Here is an 18678-nt window from a genome sequence, read left to right on the forward strand (position 1 = left end):
GAATCCTCCTGGTCAATTTCCTCCCCAGCGCCAGCAACACCCATATCCTCCTCATCCTGGTGTACTTCAACACTGACATCTTCAATCTGACTATCAGGAACTGGACTGCGGGTGCTCCTTCCAGCACTTGCAGGGGGCGTGCAAATGGTGGAAGGCGCATGCTCTTCACGTCCAGTGTTGGGAAGGTCAGGCATCGCAACCGACACAATTGGACTCTCCTTGTGGATTTGGGATTTCAAAGAACGCACAGTTCTTTGCGGTGCTTTTGCCAGCTTGAGTCTTTTCAGTTTTCTAGCGAGAGGCTGAGTGCTTCCATCCTCATGTGAAGCTGAACCACTAGCCATGAACATAGGCCAGGGCCTCAGCCGTTCCTTGCCACTCCGTGTGGTAAATGGCATATTGGCAAGTTTACGCTTCTCCTCCGACAATTTTATTTTAGGTTTTGGAGTCCTTTTTTTACTGATATTTGGTGTTTTGGTTTTGACATGCTCTGTACTATGCCATTGGGCATCGGCCTTGGCAGACGACGTTGCTGGCATTTCATCGTCTCGGCCATGACTAGTGGCAGCAGCTTCAGCACGAGGTGGAAGTGGATCTTGATCTTTCCCTAATTTTGGAACCTCAACATTTTTGTTCTCCATATTTTAATAGGCACAACTAAAAGGCACCTCAGGTAAACAATGGAGATGGATGGATTGGATACTAGTATACAATTATGGACGGGCTGCCGAGTGCCGACACAGAGGTAGCCACAGCCGTGAACTACCGCACTGTACTGTGTCTGCTGCTAATATATAGACTGGTTGATAAAGAGATAGTATACTCGTAACTAGTATGTATGTATAAAGAAAGAAAAAAAAACCACGGTTAGGTGGTATATACAATTATGGACGGGCTGCCGAGTGCCGACACAGAGGTAGCCACAGCCGTGAACTACCGCACTGTACTGTGTCTGCTGCTAATATATAGACTGGTTGATAAAGAGATAGTATACTCGTAACTAGTATGTATGTATAAAGAAAGAAAAAAAAAACACGGTTAGGTGGTATATACAATTATGGACGGGCTGCCGAGTGCCGACACAGAGGTAGCCACAGCCGTGAACTACCGCACTGTACTGTGTCTGCTGCTAATATATAGACTGGTTGATAAAGAGATAGTATACTCGTAACTAGTATGTATGTATAAAGAAAGAAAAAAAAACCACGGTTAGGTGGTATATACAATTATGGACGGGCTGCCGAGTGCCGACACAGAGGTAGCCACAGCCGTGAACTACCGCACTGTACTGTGTCTGCTGCTAATATATAGACTGGTTGATAAAGAGATAGTATACTCGTAACTAGTATGTATGTATAAAGAAAGAAAAAAAAACCACGGTTAGGTGGTATATACAATTATGGACGGGCTGCCGAGTGCCGACACAGAGGTAGCCACAGCCGTGAACTACCGCACTGTACTGTGTCTGCTGCTAATATATAGACTGGTTGATAAAGAGATAGTATACTCGTAACTAGTATGTATGTATAAAGAAAGAAAAAAAAACCACGGTTAGGTGGTATATACAATTATGGACGGGCTGCCGAGTGCCGACACAGAGGTAGCCACAGCCGTGAACTACCGCACTGTACTGTGTCTGCTGCTAATATATAGACTGGTTGATAAAGAGATAGTATACTCGTAACTAGTATGTATGTATAAAGAAAGAAAAAAAAACCACGGTTAGGTGGTATATACAATTATGGACGGGCTGCCGAGTGCCGACACAGAGGTAGCCACAGCCGTGAACTACCGCACTGTACTGTGTCTGCTGCTAATATATAGACTGGTTGATAAAGAGATAGTATACTCGTAACTAGTATGTATGTATAAAGAAAGAAAAAAAAACCACGGTTAGGTGGTATATACAATTATGGACGGGCTGCCGAGTGCCGACACAGAGGTAGCCACAGCCGTGAACTACCGCACTGTACTGTGTCTGCTGCTAATATATAGACTGGTTGATAAAGAGATAGTATACTCGTAACTAGTATGTATGTATAAAGAAAGAAAAAAAAACCACGGTTAGGTGGTATATACAATTATGGACGGGCTGCCGAGTGCCGACACAGAGGTAGCCACAGCCGTGAACTACCGCACTGTACTGTGTCTGCTGCTAATATAGACTGGTTGATAAAGAGATAGTATACTACTAATATTATATACTGGTGGTCAGGTCACTGGTCACTAGTCACACTGGCAGTGGCACTCCTGCAGCAAAAGTGTGCACTGTTTAATTTTAATATAATATTATGTACTCCTGGCTCCTGCTATAACCTATAACTGGCACTGCAGTAGTGCTCCCCAGTCTCCCCCACAATTATAAGCTGTGTGAGCTGAGCAGTCAGACAGATATATAATATATATAGATGATGCAGCACACTGGCCTGAGCCTGAGCAGTGCACACAGATATGGTATGTGACTGACTGAGTCACTGTGTGTATCGCTTTTTTCAGGCAGAGAACGGATATATTAAATAAACTGCACTGTGTGTCTGGTGGTCACTCACTATATAATATATTATGTACTCCTGGCTCCTGCTATAACCTATAACTGGCACTGCAGTAGTGCTCCCCAGTCTCCCCCACAATTATAAGCTGTGTGAGCTGAGCAGTCAGACAGATATATATAATATTATATATAGATAATAGATGATGCAGCACACTGGCCTGAGCCTGAGCAGTGCACACAGATATGGTATGTGACTGAGTCACTGTGTGCTGTGTATCGCTTTTTTCAGGCAGAGAACGGATTATAAATAAAAGTGGTGGTCACTGGTCACTATCAGCAAAACTCTGCACTGTACACTACTGAGTACTCCTAATGCTCCCCAAAATTAGTAAATCAAGTGTCTCTCTAATCTATTCTAATTCTAAACGGAGAGGACGCCAGCCACGTCCTCTCCCTATCAATCTCAATGCACGTGTGAAAATGGCGGCGACGCGCGGCTCCTTATATAGAATCCGAGTCTCGCGATAGAATCCGAGCCTCGCGAGAATCCGACAGCGTCATGATGACGTTCGGGCGCGCTCGGGTTAACCGAGCAAGGCGGGAAGATCCGAGTCGCTCGGACCCGTGAAAAAAAACATGAAGTTCTGGCGGGTTCGGATTCAGAGAAACCGAACCCGCTCATCTCTAGTACAAACACTCGCAAACATCCACCAATATATATCTCACTCTTCTGCTTTTATTAGCTGGGGACATATCACCAAATCCAGGCCCCAACCACCTTTCCCTCTCACACTCTGCTATCTCAAAACAACATAGAAATCCATCTAACCTCATAAATATCACGTGTCTCCCATCCCCCTCCAAATCACTAAAATGTGCCTTATTGAATGCACGCTCTGTTTGTAACAAATTAACATCCATCCATGACCTCTTCATATCTCACAACTTTAATCTGCTGGCTATAACAGAAACATGGCTCACACAATCAGACACTGCCTCCCCTGCAGCACTGTCACATGGTGGTTTCCACTTCTCACACACATCTAGGCCTAATAATAGTAAAGGTGGTGGGGTCGGAATCTTACTGTCTCAGTTTTTCACATACACTGTTCTACCTCAGGTTCCATCACTCGCATTCACCTCATTTGAAGTTCACTCTATCAGGATTTTCACCCCCTTCTCTCTGCGTGTTGCAGCTATCTATCGCCCTCCTGGGCAACCTAAACAACAATTTCTAGAAGATTTCTCTGCCTGGCTCCCACACTTCTTATCCTCTGACATCTCCACCATCATTATGGGCGATTTCAATATAGCTCTTGACAGTCCACAATCTGTTCATGCATCCAAACTCCTCTCTCTAACCTCCTCTCTTGGCCTAACCCAATGGTCCAACTCCTCTACTCACCATGAGGGCCACTGCCTTGATCTTGTGTTCACCAGGCTCTGCTCAGTTTCCGAATTCACTAACACTCCTTTCCCTCTCTCTGATCACAACCTGATCACCTTCACAATCTCTTTTATTACTTTAAATTCTAGGACACTAAAACCAAGCAAGCCTCCTCTAACCCGCAGAAATACTAACAATATACATTTTCAACAACTTTCCACTTCTCTGCAACAACTGCTCTCACCAATCTCTACATTTACTACACCTGACACTGCTGTATCACACCTGCACCAGACCCTAGAGAGTGCCCTTGATGAAGTGGCTCCAGCTACCCATCACACTCCACGTAGGCTTAGATGCCAACCATGGCATTCTAAATCAACAAGACACTTACAAAAACTGTCACGTAAAGTAGAACGTCAGTGGCGGAAATCTCAGAATCCAAGTGACTTTCTCACATATAAGACTACCTACCAGTCCTATCGTCAGGCCCTGGACACTGCCAAACAAACATATTTCCAATCTCTCATCTCTTATCATGCCAACAACCCCAAGTGACTTTTTAATACATTTAAATCACTTCTTTACCCTCCCTCACCTCCCCCACTAGCTACTATCCGTGCACAAGAACTTGCTTCCTACTTCAAGGATAAGATTGATAAAATCCGAGATGAAATGGTATGCTCTAACTCAGCCAGTGACCTGCTCAATTCCCTACCTGAACCCTCTGGCACTTTCTCTTCATTTGATCCCACAAGTGAAGATGAAGTATCAACACTCTTTTCATCCTCCTACTCCACTACCTCTCCTCTTGATCCTATACCCTCACAGGTCAGTAAAACTTTGTCTCCTGTGCTTATCCCAACCTTAACTAAAATCTGTAATCTCTCTCTCTCTACTGGTATCTTTCCCTCTCTGTTTAAACATGCAGTCATTACTCCCATTCTAAAAAAACACAACTCTGACCCAAACACACTCTCTAACTACCGTCCCATTTCCCAGCTACCCAGTCCCTCCAAGCTACTTGAGAGGCTTGCCTACACTCGCCTTACACACTTTCTTAACTCGCACAACTTATTGGATCCACTTCAGTCAGGCTTTCGTGCCCAACACTCCACAGAGACGGCACTGACCAAAGTAGTGAATGATCTAGTCACTGCTAGATCAAAAGGCCATTACACACTACTTATTCTTCTAGATCTCTCTGCTGCTTTTGACACTGTTGACCACTCTCTTCTCATACAAACACTACAATCCCTAGGTCTTCAGGATACAGCCCTTTCTTGGTTCTCATCCTACCTATCTAATCGCTCTTTCAGTGTTCACTTCTCTGATTCTACCTCCTCTTCTCTACCTCTATCAGTTGGAGTACCGCAAGGCTCAGTCTTAGGTCCTCTGCTTTTCTCAATCTATACCTCCTCTCTTGGTAAACTAATCAGCTCCTTTGGATTTCAGTATCATTTGTATGCTGATGATACTCAAATCTACCTATCCTCCCCAGATTTGTCACCACCAGTATTGGCTCGTGTCACTGGATGCCTGTCTGCCATTTCATCTTGGATGTCATCTCGCCACCTCAAACTCAACATTTCCAAAACCGAATTAATTATTTTCCCACCAGCTAAGAGTAGTTACCAACCTGATATCTCTATAACTGTTGACAATGCAACTATCCACCCCACCCCACAAGCTCGTTGCCTAGGTGTCACCCTTGACTCTGAACTGTCCTTTGTTCCACACATTCAATCTGTCTCTAAATCATGTTACATGCACCTTAAAAACATATCCAAAGTACGCCCTTATCTTACACAAGACACTGCAAAAACTCTAATTCATGCACTCATCATCTCCCGCATTGATTATTGTAATAGTCTCCTTACTGGTCTTCCCAAACATAGGCTATCACCACTTCAATCCATTTTAAATGCAGCTGCGAGGCTAATCTTCCTCGCCAGACGTTCTTCATCTGCTGATCCGCTCTGTCAGTCCCTCCATTGGTTACCGGTATTCTACCGTGTCAAATATAAAATACTTTTACTTACATACAAGGCTATTAACCAAACTGCACCATCATACATCTCCTCACTCATCTCAAAATATCTCCCTACCAGACCTCTCCGCTCTGCACAAGATCTGCGTCTCTCATCCACATGTATTACCTGTTCCCACTCAAAATTACAGGACTTTACCCGGGCTTCACCCACTCTGTGGAATGCACTCCCACGCACAATAAGACTCTCCTCTAGTCTCCAAACCTTTAAACGTTCTCTGAAAACTCATCTCTTCAGACAAGCCTACCAAATTTCTGACCCACACACATAACCTTCACAGCTTCCCTATCAAGTTACATCCCCTCTGTACAGTCCACATAAACTCACATTTTGTCTTCCAACATTGCTGGGTGATCATATCATATACAACCCATTAAGAACCTAGCAACCTGGGGAACCATTATGTGACAAGTAGCATCTATCCTTGTGTATCAATGCCTATTTCCCTATAGATTGTAAGCTCGCGAGCAGGGCCTTCCTACCTCTGTCTGTCTGTCTGTCTTTACCCAGTTTTGTTCTATAATTGTTGTTCTAATTGTAAAGCGCAACGGAATATGCTGCGCTATATAAGAAACTGCTAATAATAAATAATAAATAAATCTTCACCCAGGCTTTGATACATCAACCCCTAAGTACTTTACATATTGCTTTGACAGGAATTCCTAATACAGTATTCTACCTAGCGATTATGAAAGCTTTAGGCAATAGCGTTGATGTGAGACAAGGTTGTTCGTTCTCTTACAGTATATTTCCCCAGCATCACAGATCATTTCCTATGCTTTATCAACCATCGGATTTAACACGGGTTGGGTATGTTATGTCGGCTGCCGGGATCTCGGCAGTCAGCATACCAAAACCAGGATCCCGGCAGCAGAATGCCAGCAGGGCGAGGGGGGGAGGGGGGTCGAGCGCAATAAAGCCCCTTGCGGGCTTGCTGCGCTCGCCATGCAGTGGGCTTGGTGGTTCTCTGCACTCGCCACAGGTTCTATTCCCACTCTGTGGGTGTCATGGGAATAGCCCCTGTGGATCACATTCCGACTGCCGGCATTTATAGTGTTCGGGATCCCTGCGTCGGCATGCTGACTGCTGGTATTCCGAGCGCCGGTAACATACCTGCATCCCATTTAACACATGTATGTATGAGTCCTTTATCTGTCTTAGTAACATTTAGGCCTTGGTGGAAAGACATAGAACAAAGCCAGAAAGACGTTTATTTTCATAAAAGTCGATGAAATGTTTCTATGCACCAATAAAATAAAGTATTAGTAACATCATTTGTTTTGTTTTTCTTTCTTGGAAAAAAATTTGGGAAACTTTTTGTGAGAGTTGGGTTATGTTGGTTTAAAAGTGTTAGGGGGAAATTTATCAAAGCTTGGACAGAGATAACATATCAACCATTCAGCTACTGTCATTGGGGGTCATTCCGACCCGATCGCTCGCTGCAGTGTGTCGCACCGCAGCGATCGGGTCGGAACTGCGCCGGCGCATGGCAGCTTTCATTACCTAGCGATCGTCTTTGAGACAGAGGCGGTCGCTATGCGGGAGGGGACTGAACGGCGGCGTTAAGCCGCCGTTTAGGGGGAGCGGTCCGGCCAACGCAGGAGTGGCCGGACAGTTTGGGAGGCGGGCTGCGTGACGTGTCACGCAGCCACTGCAGCCAGCGGGAGCGACGAGCAACTCCCGGCCAGCCACAGGAGCTGCGCTGGCCGGGAGTTACTCCTCAAATACAAAGGCATTGCCTCTGTGCGATGCTTTTGTATTTGACTGCGGTGGGGCCGGACTGACATGCGGGGCGGACTAGCCCTGTGCTGGGCGTCCCCCCGCATGTCTGAGTTTACGATCGTAGCTGTGCTAAATTTAGCACAGGTACAATCAACTCGGAATGACCCTGTGGTGGGATTCAGCCGGTTCGCACCGGTTCTTCAGAAGCGATACCTAATGTTAGGTATGGTTCTGAGAACCGTTTGCTAATGAGCGCCGCCAGCATAGGCGCCGATTCCGTTACCCCAGTAGAGCTTGCCCCCGTTGCCCCCGCAGTAGATTGAGACGCGCTGGGGGCTGCAGAAGCGCTTCTGTACCATAGCAATAAAAACAAAAAACAAAAAATGGCCGCCGCCAAGGAGGAGACAGATGCTAGAGGTCACAATTGACCTCTAGCGCCTGTCTCCTCGGCAGCGGGCATTTTAAGAGGGTGTTTTTTTTACACTACTATGGTACAGAAGCGCTTCCAGAGCCCCCAGCACGTCTCAATCTACTGCGGGGGCTGCGGGGGCTAGCAGTAACCACTGATGCCCGCACCCACCCTCCCTAACTTTACTGATGCAGCGGCCAGGAGATACCTGGCAATACGCAGGAAAGCCCTGGCAACGCACAGGAGACCCCCTAGCAACACGTATGAAACCCCTGGCAATGCACAGGAGACCCCTAGCAACGCACATGAAACCCCTGGCAATGCACAGGAGACCCCTAACAACGCACATGAAACCGCTGGCAACGCACAGGAGACCCTAGCAATGTAAGTGGCATTATTGTGTGTGGGCATAAAATGGTGTCAGGGCCATACCTCTGTGTATCATAATATGTAATTGGCGTTACAGTGTGTGGCATAACGCATAATGGGTGTTATTTGAGTATTAAATGCACGAATTATTAAACTACCCTTTGGTATACTTAAAATGGTCATTTGGACATAGAACCTGTTGTTAATTTATTTGAATCCCATCACTGGAATGACCCCCTTTATTCAAACTCAGCCCTTAACATGGCAGTTAGGAGCTGGTTAGTTGGTACTTTATCTCTCTCCGCTTTATCTCTTTCCAAGGTTTGATAAATCTTCCCCTAATGTGTGTGATATGTTTATAAATTATTACATTATAATCACAGATCCAATGTATCAATCACTTTGCAGCCAACAGTGATGAGAGTGACGCAATTCTTGCTATCACGGTAGACAAAAGTCCTGATGGAAGGCTGGGGTTCAGTGTCAGAGGAGGGTCTGAGCACGGACTGGGGATATTTGTCAGTAAAGTGGAAGAAGGAAGCAGTGCTGGTAAGTTAAAACATTTTATAATGTAGCTGATAAATGATCATAAAGGAAATCAGAGTGGTAATGTGTTAATTATCATTATTAAAAGTGCAATCTACTGTAACAATGGAGGTTTTTGTTTTGTTTTTAATTATGATATTACTGTTTTACAGTTTGGTAAGTGTTATGCAGTTTTCCATGGTAACCACAGTCACATGACATACTGTATTAGTGAGAAATTATGTTTTGAAACATTCAGAATCTAAAACCCTCAATTGTCCTCCTCCCTTGCTACCATATGACCACCAGAGGAGCTTCCTATCTGACCTTGTAGAGAGACATTTAATTGCAGTCACAGTCGTATAAATGTACCATGTAAAACAATGGTGCAAAGGGAACACCTCCTGATAAAATGTGCTTCATGTTAAAGAGTTAACAACAATTCTGTGTAAGTTTGCCTTATGTCTGATAAAACTTGACTCTAGCACTACATTGCCACCTAGATATTCCCAAGAAAGAGTAAACAATGGGGGTGATTCAGACCTGATCGCTGGGCGGCTAACTTTATTATTATAAGAAGAAGAAGAAGAAGAATTTTATTTATATAGCGCTCTTTCTCCAATAGGACTCAAGGCGCTTAACAGATACATAGCATAATATAGTACAGAAAATAATAAAGGCCCTCATTCCGAGTTGTTCGCTCGGTAAAAATCTTCGCATCGCAGCGATTTTCCGCTTAATGCGCATGCGCAATGTTCGCACTGCGACTGCGCCAAGTAAATTTGCTATGCACTTAGGAATTTTACTCACGGCTTTTTTATCGGTTTGGCGATCGTAATGTGATAGACAGGAAATGGGTGTTACTGGGCGGAAACAGGCCGTTTTATGGGCGTGTGGGAAAAAACGCTACTGTTTCCGGAAAAAACGCAGGAGTGGCCGGAGAAACGGAGGAGTGTCTGGGCGAACGCTGGGAGTGTTTGTGACGTCAAACCAGGAACGACAAGCACTGAACTGATCGCAGATGCCGAGTAAGTCTGAAGCTACTCAGAAACTGCTACGAGGTGTGTAATCGCAATATTGCGAATACATCGTTCGCAATTTTAAGATGCTAAGATTCACTCCCAGTAGGCGGCGGCTTAGCGTGAGCAACTCTGCTAAAATCGCCTTGCGAGCGAACAACTCGGAATGACCTCCAAAGTACAGAAAAGCTTTTCATAAAATACAGAAGCATGTAGATACTAAGGGGACATTATGGAAATGCTTGAGTAAACAGGAAAGTCTTGAGTCTACTTTTGAAGGATTCTATAGTTGGGGCCTCTCGCACTGTGCGGGGAAGTGAGTTCCATAGAGTCAGAGCCACATGACTAAAAGCTCGACCCCCACATGAATTACGGTGGATTCTAGGTACTGCTAAAAGTCCTTCATCTACAGATCGCAGTAGTCGAGTGGGGCAGTATGGGATCAGAAGCTGCTTCAGGTACCTTGGGCCCTGGTAATGTAGTGCTTTGAAACTCGGTAAGCCAATCTTGAAGATGATTCGCCATCTTACAGGCAGCCAGTGAAGGGAGTAGAGGGTGGGTGTTATGTGGCTAGAACGGGGCTGGTCGGTTAACAGCCTGGCAGCTGTGTTTTGCAGCAGCTGTAAGATGTGCAATTCTTTTGCTGGGAGACCAAGGTAGAGGGCATTACAGTAGTCTAATCGAGATGATACAAATGCATGTATGACTTTTGGTAGATCATCTGAAGGAATTAAGTGCTTGATTCTGGCTATGTTCCTCAGGTGAAAGAATGAGGATTTGAATGTGGCTGATATCTGATGTTTAAGTGTCAAGCCACCATTCAGGACAACGCCAAGATTCTGCACGTGATCAGTGGTTTGTAATTCTGAATCCCCGAGTATAAGTCAAGTTGGTTGGCTATGCTGCAGCCTTGACCTTTGATGTTGCGGTCCTATCATAAGGACCTCTGTTTTGTCCGGGTTTAGTCGCAGCCAACTGGCACTCATCCACTCCTAGAGTTCAGCTAGACAGCCATTTAGGGTTGCTATTGGGTTATCAGTGCCCGGAGCAAACGATAAGTACAGTTGTGTATCATCTGCATAGCAGTGGTAGACCAGCCCATGTCGCCTGATTATTTCACCCAGCGGGAGCTTGTATACTGCAAAAGGCATGGGGGATAGTATAGAACCTTGTGGGATACCACATGGCAATGGCACTGGTATACTCCAGACGATACTCTCTGTGACCTGCCTGTGATAAATTATTTGAACCAGGTTAGGACTGTGCCATCCAGTTCACAAAAATGTATCAGTCGCTCAATCAGAAGCCCATGGTCCACGGTATCAAATGCAGAGAGATCCAGAAGAATTAATATTGAATAGTCACCTCTGTTTCTTGCCATCAGAAGATCATTTGATACACACACCAGGGCTGTTTCAGTGCTATGTCTTCTCCTGAATCCTGATTGGAATGGATCATAGATATCATGGGTTGTCAGGCGGGTTTTCAGTTGATTTGCAACCACTTTCTCAATAACCTTTCCTAGAAAAGGAAGGTTTGATACCGGTCTGTATTTGGTCATGCAGTCGGGATCTATATTAGGTTTTTTAAGAAGTGGTCTAACAATTGCTTCCTTTAGGGGTCCAGGAAAAATGCCTGTCTGCAAAGAGCACTGAACAATTTTTGCAAAGACAGGACCAATTATATCCATACAACCTATTACAAACTTGGTTGAGGCAGGGTCCAGATCACAGGTGGTGGGACGCAAATATGTGTGCTGCAGTATATATATATGTTATATACTGTGGTATAGTGTATTGGGTGCTGCAGGATATATATGTTATATACTGTGGTATAGTGTATTGGGTGCTGCAGGATATATATGTTAGATACTGTGGTATAATGTATTGGGTGATGCATGATATATATGTTATATACGGTGGTATAATGTATTGGGTGCTGCAGGATATATATGTTATATACTGTTGTATAATGTATTGGGTGCTACAGGATATATATGTTTTTCATAATGCTGGGTGGGAACATGTCACTAACAGAAGCTGGGAAGGATCCTGCTTCACTGTAAAAAATTGGTGCCAGGACTAACCAAAGAGTTGACTTGTCATGGTACGGTAATTGGGGTTCCTGGTCATGTTACGGAAATATGGTACCAAAAACAGTTAAAAAATCCATGTTGACCTTTTTATGTGTCGACGTGCCCCGTGTCGACCAATAGTGGTTGACCTAATGAATGTCGACCATTCATACCAGAACCATGTGTTGGATACTGCTGGATAATGTATTGGGTGCTGCTGGATAATGTATTGGATACTGTTGGATAATGTATTGGGTGCTGCTGGATAATGTATTGGGTGCTGCTGGATAATGTATTGGGTGCTGCTGGATAATGTATTGGGTGCTGCTGGATAATGTATTGGATACTGCTGGATAATGTATTGGGTGCTGCTGGATAATGTATTGGGTGCTGCTGGATAATGTATTGGGTGCTGCTGGATAATGTATTGAGTGCTACTGGATATATGTATTGCAAACTGCTGGATAAATGGTGGAAATTGCTGGATATATTTGTCGGGTAATGTATTGGGTGCTGCAGGATATATATGTTAGATACTGTGGTATAATGTATTGGGTGTTGCAGGATATATATGTTAGATACTGTGGTATAATGTATTGGGTGTTGCAGGATATATATGTTTTTCACTGCTGGATAATATATGGGTGCTGCTTGATATAGATACCATACCCTCCAACTGTACCTTTTTTAGCAGGTACAGTAGCTTTTTTTTATGGTCTGTACCGATTTTTGGCTCTCTAAACTTCCAGTGAAAGTATAGGAAAAGGGGCGTGGCCCTTTACCCATGGCCATGCCCCTTTTCCTAATTTGTACCGATTTTTATGTGTAAAATATTGGAGGGTATGAGATACTGATGTATAATGTATTGGGTCTTGCAGGATATATGTGTTGGATTCTGCTGGATAATGTATTGGGATCTGCTGGATGTCGCAGCATGCCCTGGAGACCAGTGGCGGAACTAGCGAGCGGTGGGCCCAGGTGCGACAAAATGCTTTAATGCTTTGCCCCCCCCCCCCCCTCATCCCTTCCAAGTCCACACCCTCACCCCTGGAGAGGATCTGGTGAGGGGGACCTGCTCAGGGCCAGAGCAATGGATACCTAGCAACAGTGCCGTAACTAGACATTTTAGCACTGTGTGCAAGAAACGGCATCGGAGCCCCACCCCTGCATGCAAAACAGGGGCAGTGCGCGCGTAGGCGCGCGCAAAAATACATAGGGGCGTGGATTTGTGGGGAAGGGGTGTGGCCACAAAATAATACCAATTCATATAACGGTGCACAGTAGTCTCCATTATTCAAATTACGCGGCACAGTAGCACCACTACACCAGGTAGAGAACCTTTTACACCTTACGGCGGACAGATTCCCCTTTTTACACATTACGGCAGACAGCGTCCCCTTTTTACACATTACGGCAGACAGCGTCCCCTTTTTACACATTAAGGCAGACAGCGTCCCCCTTTATACAAATAACGGCAGACAGCATCCTCCTTTTTACACATTATAGCAGACAGCATCCCCCTTTTTACACATTACGGCAGACAGCATCCCCCTTTTTACACATAACGGCAGACAGCGTGCCCTTTTTACACATTTCGGCAGACAGCGTGCCCTTTTTACACATTACGGCAGGCAGATTCCCCCTTTCTCTTACGTCCTAGAGGATGCTGAGGACTCCTACGGACCATGGGGTATAGACGGGCTCCGCAGGAGACATGGGCACTCTAAAGACTTTAGGTGTGCACTGGCTCCTCCCTCTATGCCCCTCCTCCAGACCTCAGTTAGATCCTGTGCCCAGAGTAGACTTGGTGCACTGCAGGGGAGCTCTACTGAGTTTCTCTGTAAAAGACTTTTGTTAGGTTTTTTATTTTCAGGGAGCCTGCTGGCAACAGGCTCCCTGCATCGTGGGACTGAGGGGAGAGAAGCAGACCTACTTAAATGATAGGCTCTGCTTCTTAGGCTACTGGACACCATTAGCTCCAGAGGGTCGGAACGCAGGTCTCACCCTCGCCGTTCGTCCCGGAGCCGCGCCGCCGTCCTCCTCACAGAGCCGGAAGATAGAAGCCGTGTGAGTATGAGAAGAAAGAAGACTTCAAAGGCGGCAGAAGACTTCAGATCTTCAATGAGGTACCGCGCATCGGTAACGCTGCGCGCCATTGCTCCCGCATTTACACACACACTGGTGGCACTGTTTGGGTGCAGGGCGCGGGGGGGCGCCCTGGGTAGCAATTATGAAACCTCTAGGGACACTGGCATAGATATATACTGCGGAGGCTATATATTGCAAAAACCCCCGCCAGTATAAGAATCTGAGCGGGACCAAAGCACGCCGTTGAGGGTGCGGAGCTTGATCCCTCAGCACTAACCAGCGCCATTTTTTCCACAGCACACTGCAGAGAAGCTGGCTCCCCGGACTCTCCCCTGCTGAACACATGTACAGAGGGCAAAAAAGAGGGGGGGGGGGGGGGGGCGCACATTTATTTGGCGCAGTGAGTATCTCCTATATAATAGCCCTGTGATTCTGTGCCTGGGTCTCTAACGCTGGGTGTGGCTAGAAGCTCTCATTGGGTTAGCAGCAGGTCTATCACACCCAGTCCACAGCTGATTGGGCGAGAATCGCCCTCCCACACAGGTTACATCCAATGGGAGCCTCTGCACTTTGCCTGTTGTGTTTTCACAGAGCAGGATTAGCAATGGGACTGATGGAGCTGCAGCTCCAGCCCCACACCCCAAAATAGTCCCCCTGCATCTGCAGCAACACACCCTCCAACAATTTACACAGAAAAATTGTTACAAATTCACAAAGGGGGCGTGGCCACGGGTACATCGACGTGGCCACGCCCCTTTTGCTATACTTTCAATGGAAGCCTGGAGAGTCAAAAAACGGTACAGACCATAAAAAAAAGGGACTGTACCTGCCAAAAAGGTGCAGCTGGAGGGTATGCCACTGCATCTGCAGCAAGTCTCTGCGCTGTACATAGGGGAAAACATCCTTTTACTGCAGCGTCTTATGGGGGTCATTCCGAGTTGTTCGCTAGCTGCATTCGTTCGCTGCACAGTGATCAGGCAAAAACTCGTCAATTCTGCGCATGTTTATGCAGCGCAATGCGCACGCCCGGCGTACTATTACAATGAATTGTGTCGTTTTACACAGGGTCTAGCGATGCTTTTCATTTGCACAGGCAGCCGCAGAGTGATTGACAGGAAGAGGGCATTTCTGGGTGTCAACTGACCGTTTTCAGGGAGTGTTCGGAAAAAGGCAGGCGTGGCTGGGCGAACGCAGGGCGTGTTCGTGAGGTCAAATCAGGAACTGAATGGTCTGAAGTGATCGCAAGCGCTGAGTAGGTCTAAAGCTACTCTGAAACTGCACAAAAAAATTTTGTAGCCGCTCTGCGATCCCTTCATTCGCACTTCTGCTAAGCTAAAATACTCTCCCGTGGGCGGCGGCATAGCGTTTGCACGGCCGCTCAAAACTGCTAGCGAGCGATCAACTCTGAATGACCACCAATGTCTTGCTGCCAGTCCACCTGCCACCTCCGGCATCAACTATCCCCACTCCCTAGCCGCGGCGCACGTGGAACAAAAGCTGCTGCGGCCACTGGCATAGATGTGTATGAAAGCGTTGCAGCAGAAGGCTTTCATAGCCCTCCCTGCACCGCATACTCTCTGAGCCCCGGAGCCGCCTCTGCATGTGATGTCACAGAAGTGCCTCCCAGCCATAGCCGCGCCCAGATCCCCAGAGGCCCTGACTCCGCAACACAGCACCTGGGCTGCCGGCCTGGAAGCCCCGAGATGGCTAATGTAACGGATAGAGTGGGTGATATTGCGGAGGGTAATGTCTGGACGCTGAATCAATGTAAAAGGTGACAGTGCTGTGCAGTACAGTGGGTGTGCAGTCAGGGCCAGTGCTAGGGTGTTCGGCGCCGCCCTACAAACTATAACTTTGCACCCTTGCATACTTTACAAATGCACAGCGCACATAATGCCCCCTGTAGTAGAGACACTTACACATGTAATGCCCCCTGTACCAGAGACGCCTACACATTTATGCCCCCTGAACCAGTCACGCTTACACGTCACATTCCCCTGTACCAGTGACGCTTACACAAGTAACACCCCCTGTAGCAGTGATGCTTATACACGTAATGCCCCCTGTACCGGTGACGCTTACACACGTAACGCCCCCTGTAGCAGTGATGCTTACACACGTACTGCCCCCTGTACCAGTGCCGCTTAGACACATAACGCCCCCTGTACCAGTGCCGCTTAGACACGTAACACCCCCTGTACCAGTGCCGCTTACACACGTAACGCCCCCCTGTACCAGTGCCGCTTAGACACGTAACACCCCCTGTACCAGTGCCGCTTAGACACGTAACACCCCCTGTACCAGTGCCGCTTAGACACGTAACGCCCCCTGTACCAGTGCCGCTTAGACACGTAACACCCCCTGTACCAGTGCCGCTTAGACACGTAACGCCCCCCTGTACCAGTGCCGCTTAGACACGTAACGCCCCCTGTAGCAGTGCCGCTTAGACACGTAACGCCCCCTGTAACAGTGCCGCTTAGACACGTAACGCCCCCTGTAGCAGTGCCGCTTAGACACGTAACGCCCCCTGTAGCGGTGCCGCGTACACACGTAACGCCCCCTGTAGCGGTGCCGCTTACACACGTAACGCCCCCTGTAGCAGTGCCGCTTGCACACGTAACGCCCCCTGTAGCAGTGCCGCTTGCACACGTAACGCCCCCTGTAGCAGTGCCGCTTGCACACGTAACGCCCCCTGTAGCAGTGCCGCTTGCACGCGTAACGCCCCCTGTCGCAGTGCCGCTTGCACGCGTAACGCCCCCTGTCGCAGTGCCGCTTGCACACGTAACGCCCCCTGTCGCAGTGCCGCTTGCACACGTAACGCCCCCTGTCGCAGTGCCGCTTGCACACGTAACGCCCCCTGTCGCAGTGCCGCTTACACACGTAACGCCCCCTGTCGCAGTGCCGCTTACACACGTAACGCCCCCTGTCGCAGTGCCGCTTACACACGTAACGCCCCCTGTCGCAGTGCCGCTTACACACGTAACGCCCCCTCTCCCAGTGCCGCTTACACACGTAACGCCCCCTCTCCCAGTGCCGCTTACACACATTATGCAGCAGTCACACATACACACACACAACAGACACACGCATATATATATATATATATATATATACACAAACACACACACATACATACTGTACATACATTACACACATACACAGTCACACATATGAAGGGGTGGTATTCATGTGACCGCCGGTCAGCTGACCGACAGTCACATGACCTCCTCCACGAGCCCGACGGCTCACTTTCCCGATGGTCGGCATGCCGACCAACATGGACTATTTCCACTCGTGGGTGTCCACGACACCCATAGAGTGGGAATAGAAACCGTGGCGACCGCAGGTCACCACCGAGCCCGCAGCGTGGCGAGCGCAGTGAGCCCGCAAGGGGCTTGCTGCACTCGGCCCTCCCCGCCGGGATCCCGGTGTTGGTATGCTGTCGGGATCCCGGTGTCGGTAAGCTGACCGGCGGTCAGCCATACTACACCCATATATACAGTATATACAGACACTGTATATACACACACACACACACATACACACACACACACACACACACACACACACACACACACTCTCTTTCCAGACACTTATCTAATGAAGTCTGGCTGGCAGAAGCTGTAGCAGCTCATCCTCCTGCTGCAGCATGGTCCAGTCTAGCTCCGCCCCTTATTACCATCTAGCACCGCCCCCTTTGGCTCCCTCCCGGCCACTGAATGTCTTACAGGGGAGAGGAGGTTTTGTGCTGCCGGCGCCGCTGCATGTGTGACAGCAGCCGGCAGCAGCAGGGAAAGCAGCAGCAGCTCAGCACAGGGATGCAAAGCAGGGAGAACGTCTCTCCTTCCTGGTGCCTCCCTGCACTGCATCCCTTTGCTGAGCGGCTAGCGCCAGGCCTCTCACCTTTTACATTGATTCAGCCAGTCACTCAGTTCTGCCAGCCAGTCACTATTGTTAGCGCCAGTGTACCAACGCGCCGCATTACAGGGAAGTAGACGCACTAAATAAACTACAGCTCCCAGCAGCCCTTAGCGCCGGAGCATTCCGGCCCTTATGGCTGCTAGGAGCTGTAGTTTATTGAGTGCATCTTCCTCCCTGTAATGCGGCACGTTGGGACACCGGCGCTAACAATAGTGACTGGCTGCTGTGCGAGTCTCCGGGAGAGCCACTGCCAAAGGGAGGACAGCAGCTTAGCTGCTTCCAGGAGGAGAAGCATTACCCGCCCCTTCCCCATTTGCAGTAACTCCGGGACACATCTGCGGCACCCCCACACTCCCCCTCCAGCACCTGCGGTAGCTCTGGACCCCCTCCCCCGCCCGCAGCAACCCCGCAACCGCCCCTCCCGCTGTACCACCGCATCCGTCCCTCCCCCACCTGGGTCCACCCCCGCAACTGCTCCTCCCCCACTCGCAGTGGCTCCGGACCACCACCCGCGGCACCCACGCACCCTCCCCCACCTGTGGCACCACCGCAACTGCCCCTCCCGCGGCACCCCAGGATCCCATCCGCATCTTCCCCGCACCCGCCACTCCCCCAACCAAAG

At 48.1% G+C, this 18678-nt stretch overlaps 1 protein-coding gene across 1 annotated transcript in view; it reads left to right on the forward strand.

Annotated features, from left to right (window-relative positions):
• PDZD7 (PDZ domain containing 7) overlaps positions 1-18678 on the forward strand; it is a 163791-nt gene that overhangs the window by 23335 nt on the left and 121778 nt on the right. Inside the window, exon 2 of the mRNA XM_063961904.1 lies at positions 8838-8978. Within this exon, the coding sequence (XP_063817974.1) occupies positions 8838-8978 (141 nt within the window). The remainder of the gene's footprint in view (positions 1-8837; positions 8979-18678) is intronic.

Source organism: Pseudophryne corroboree, chromosome 3 (genome assembly GCF_028390025.1).
Source record: "Pseudophryne corroboree isolate aPseCor3 chromosome 3, aPseCor3.hap2, whole genome shotgun sequence".
In the NCBI taxonomy this organism is placed as follows: Eukaryota; Metazoa; Chordata; class Amphibia; order Anura; family Myobatrachidae; genus Pseudophryne; species Pseudophryne corroboree.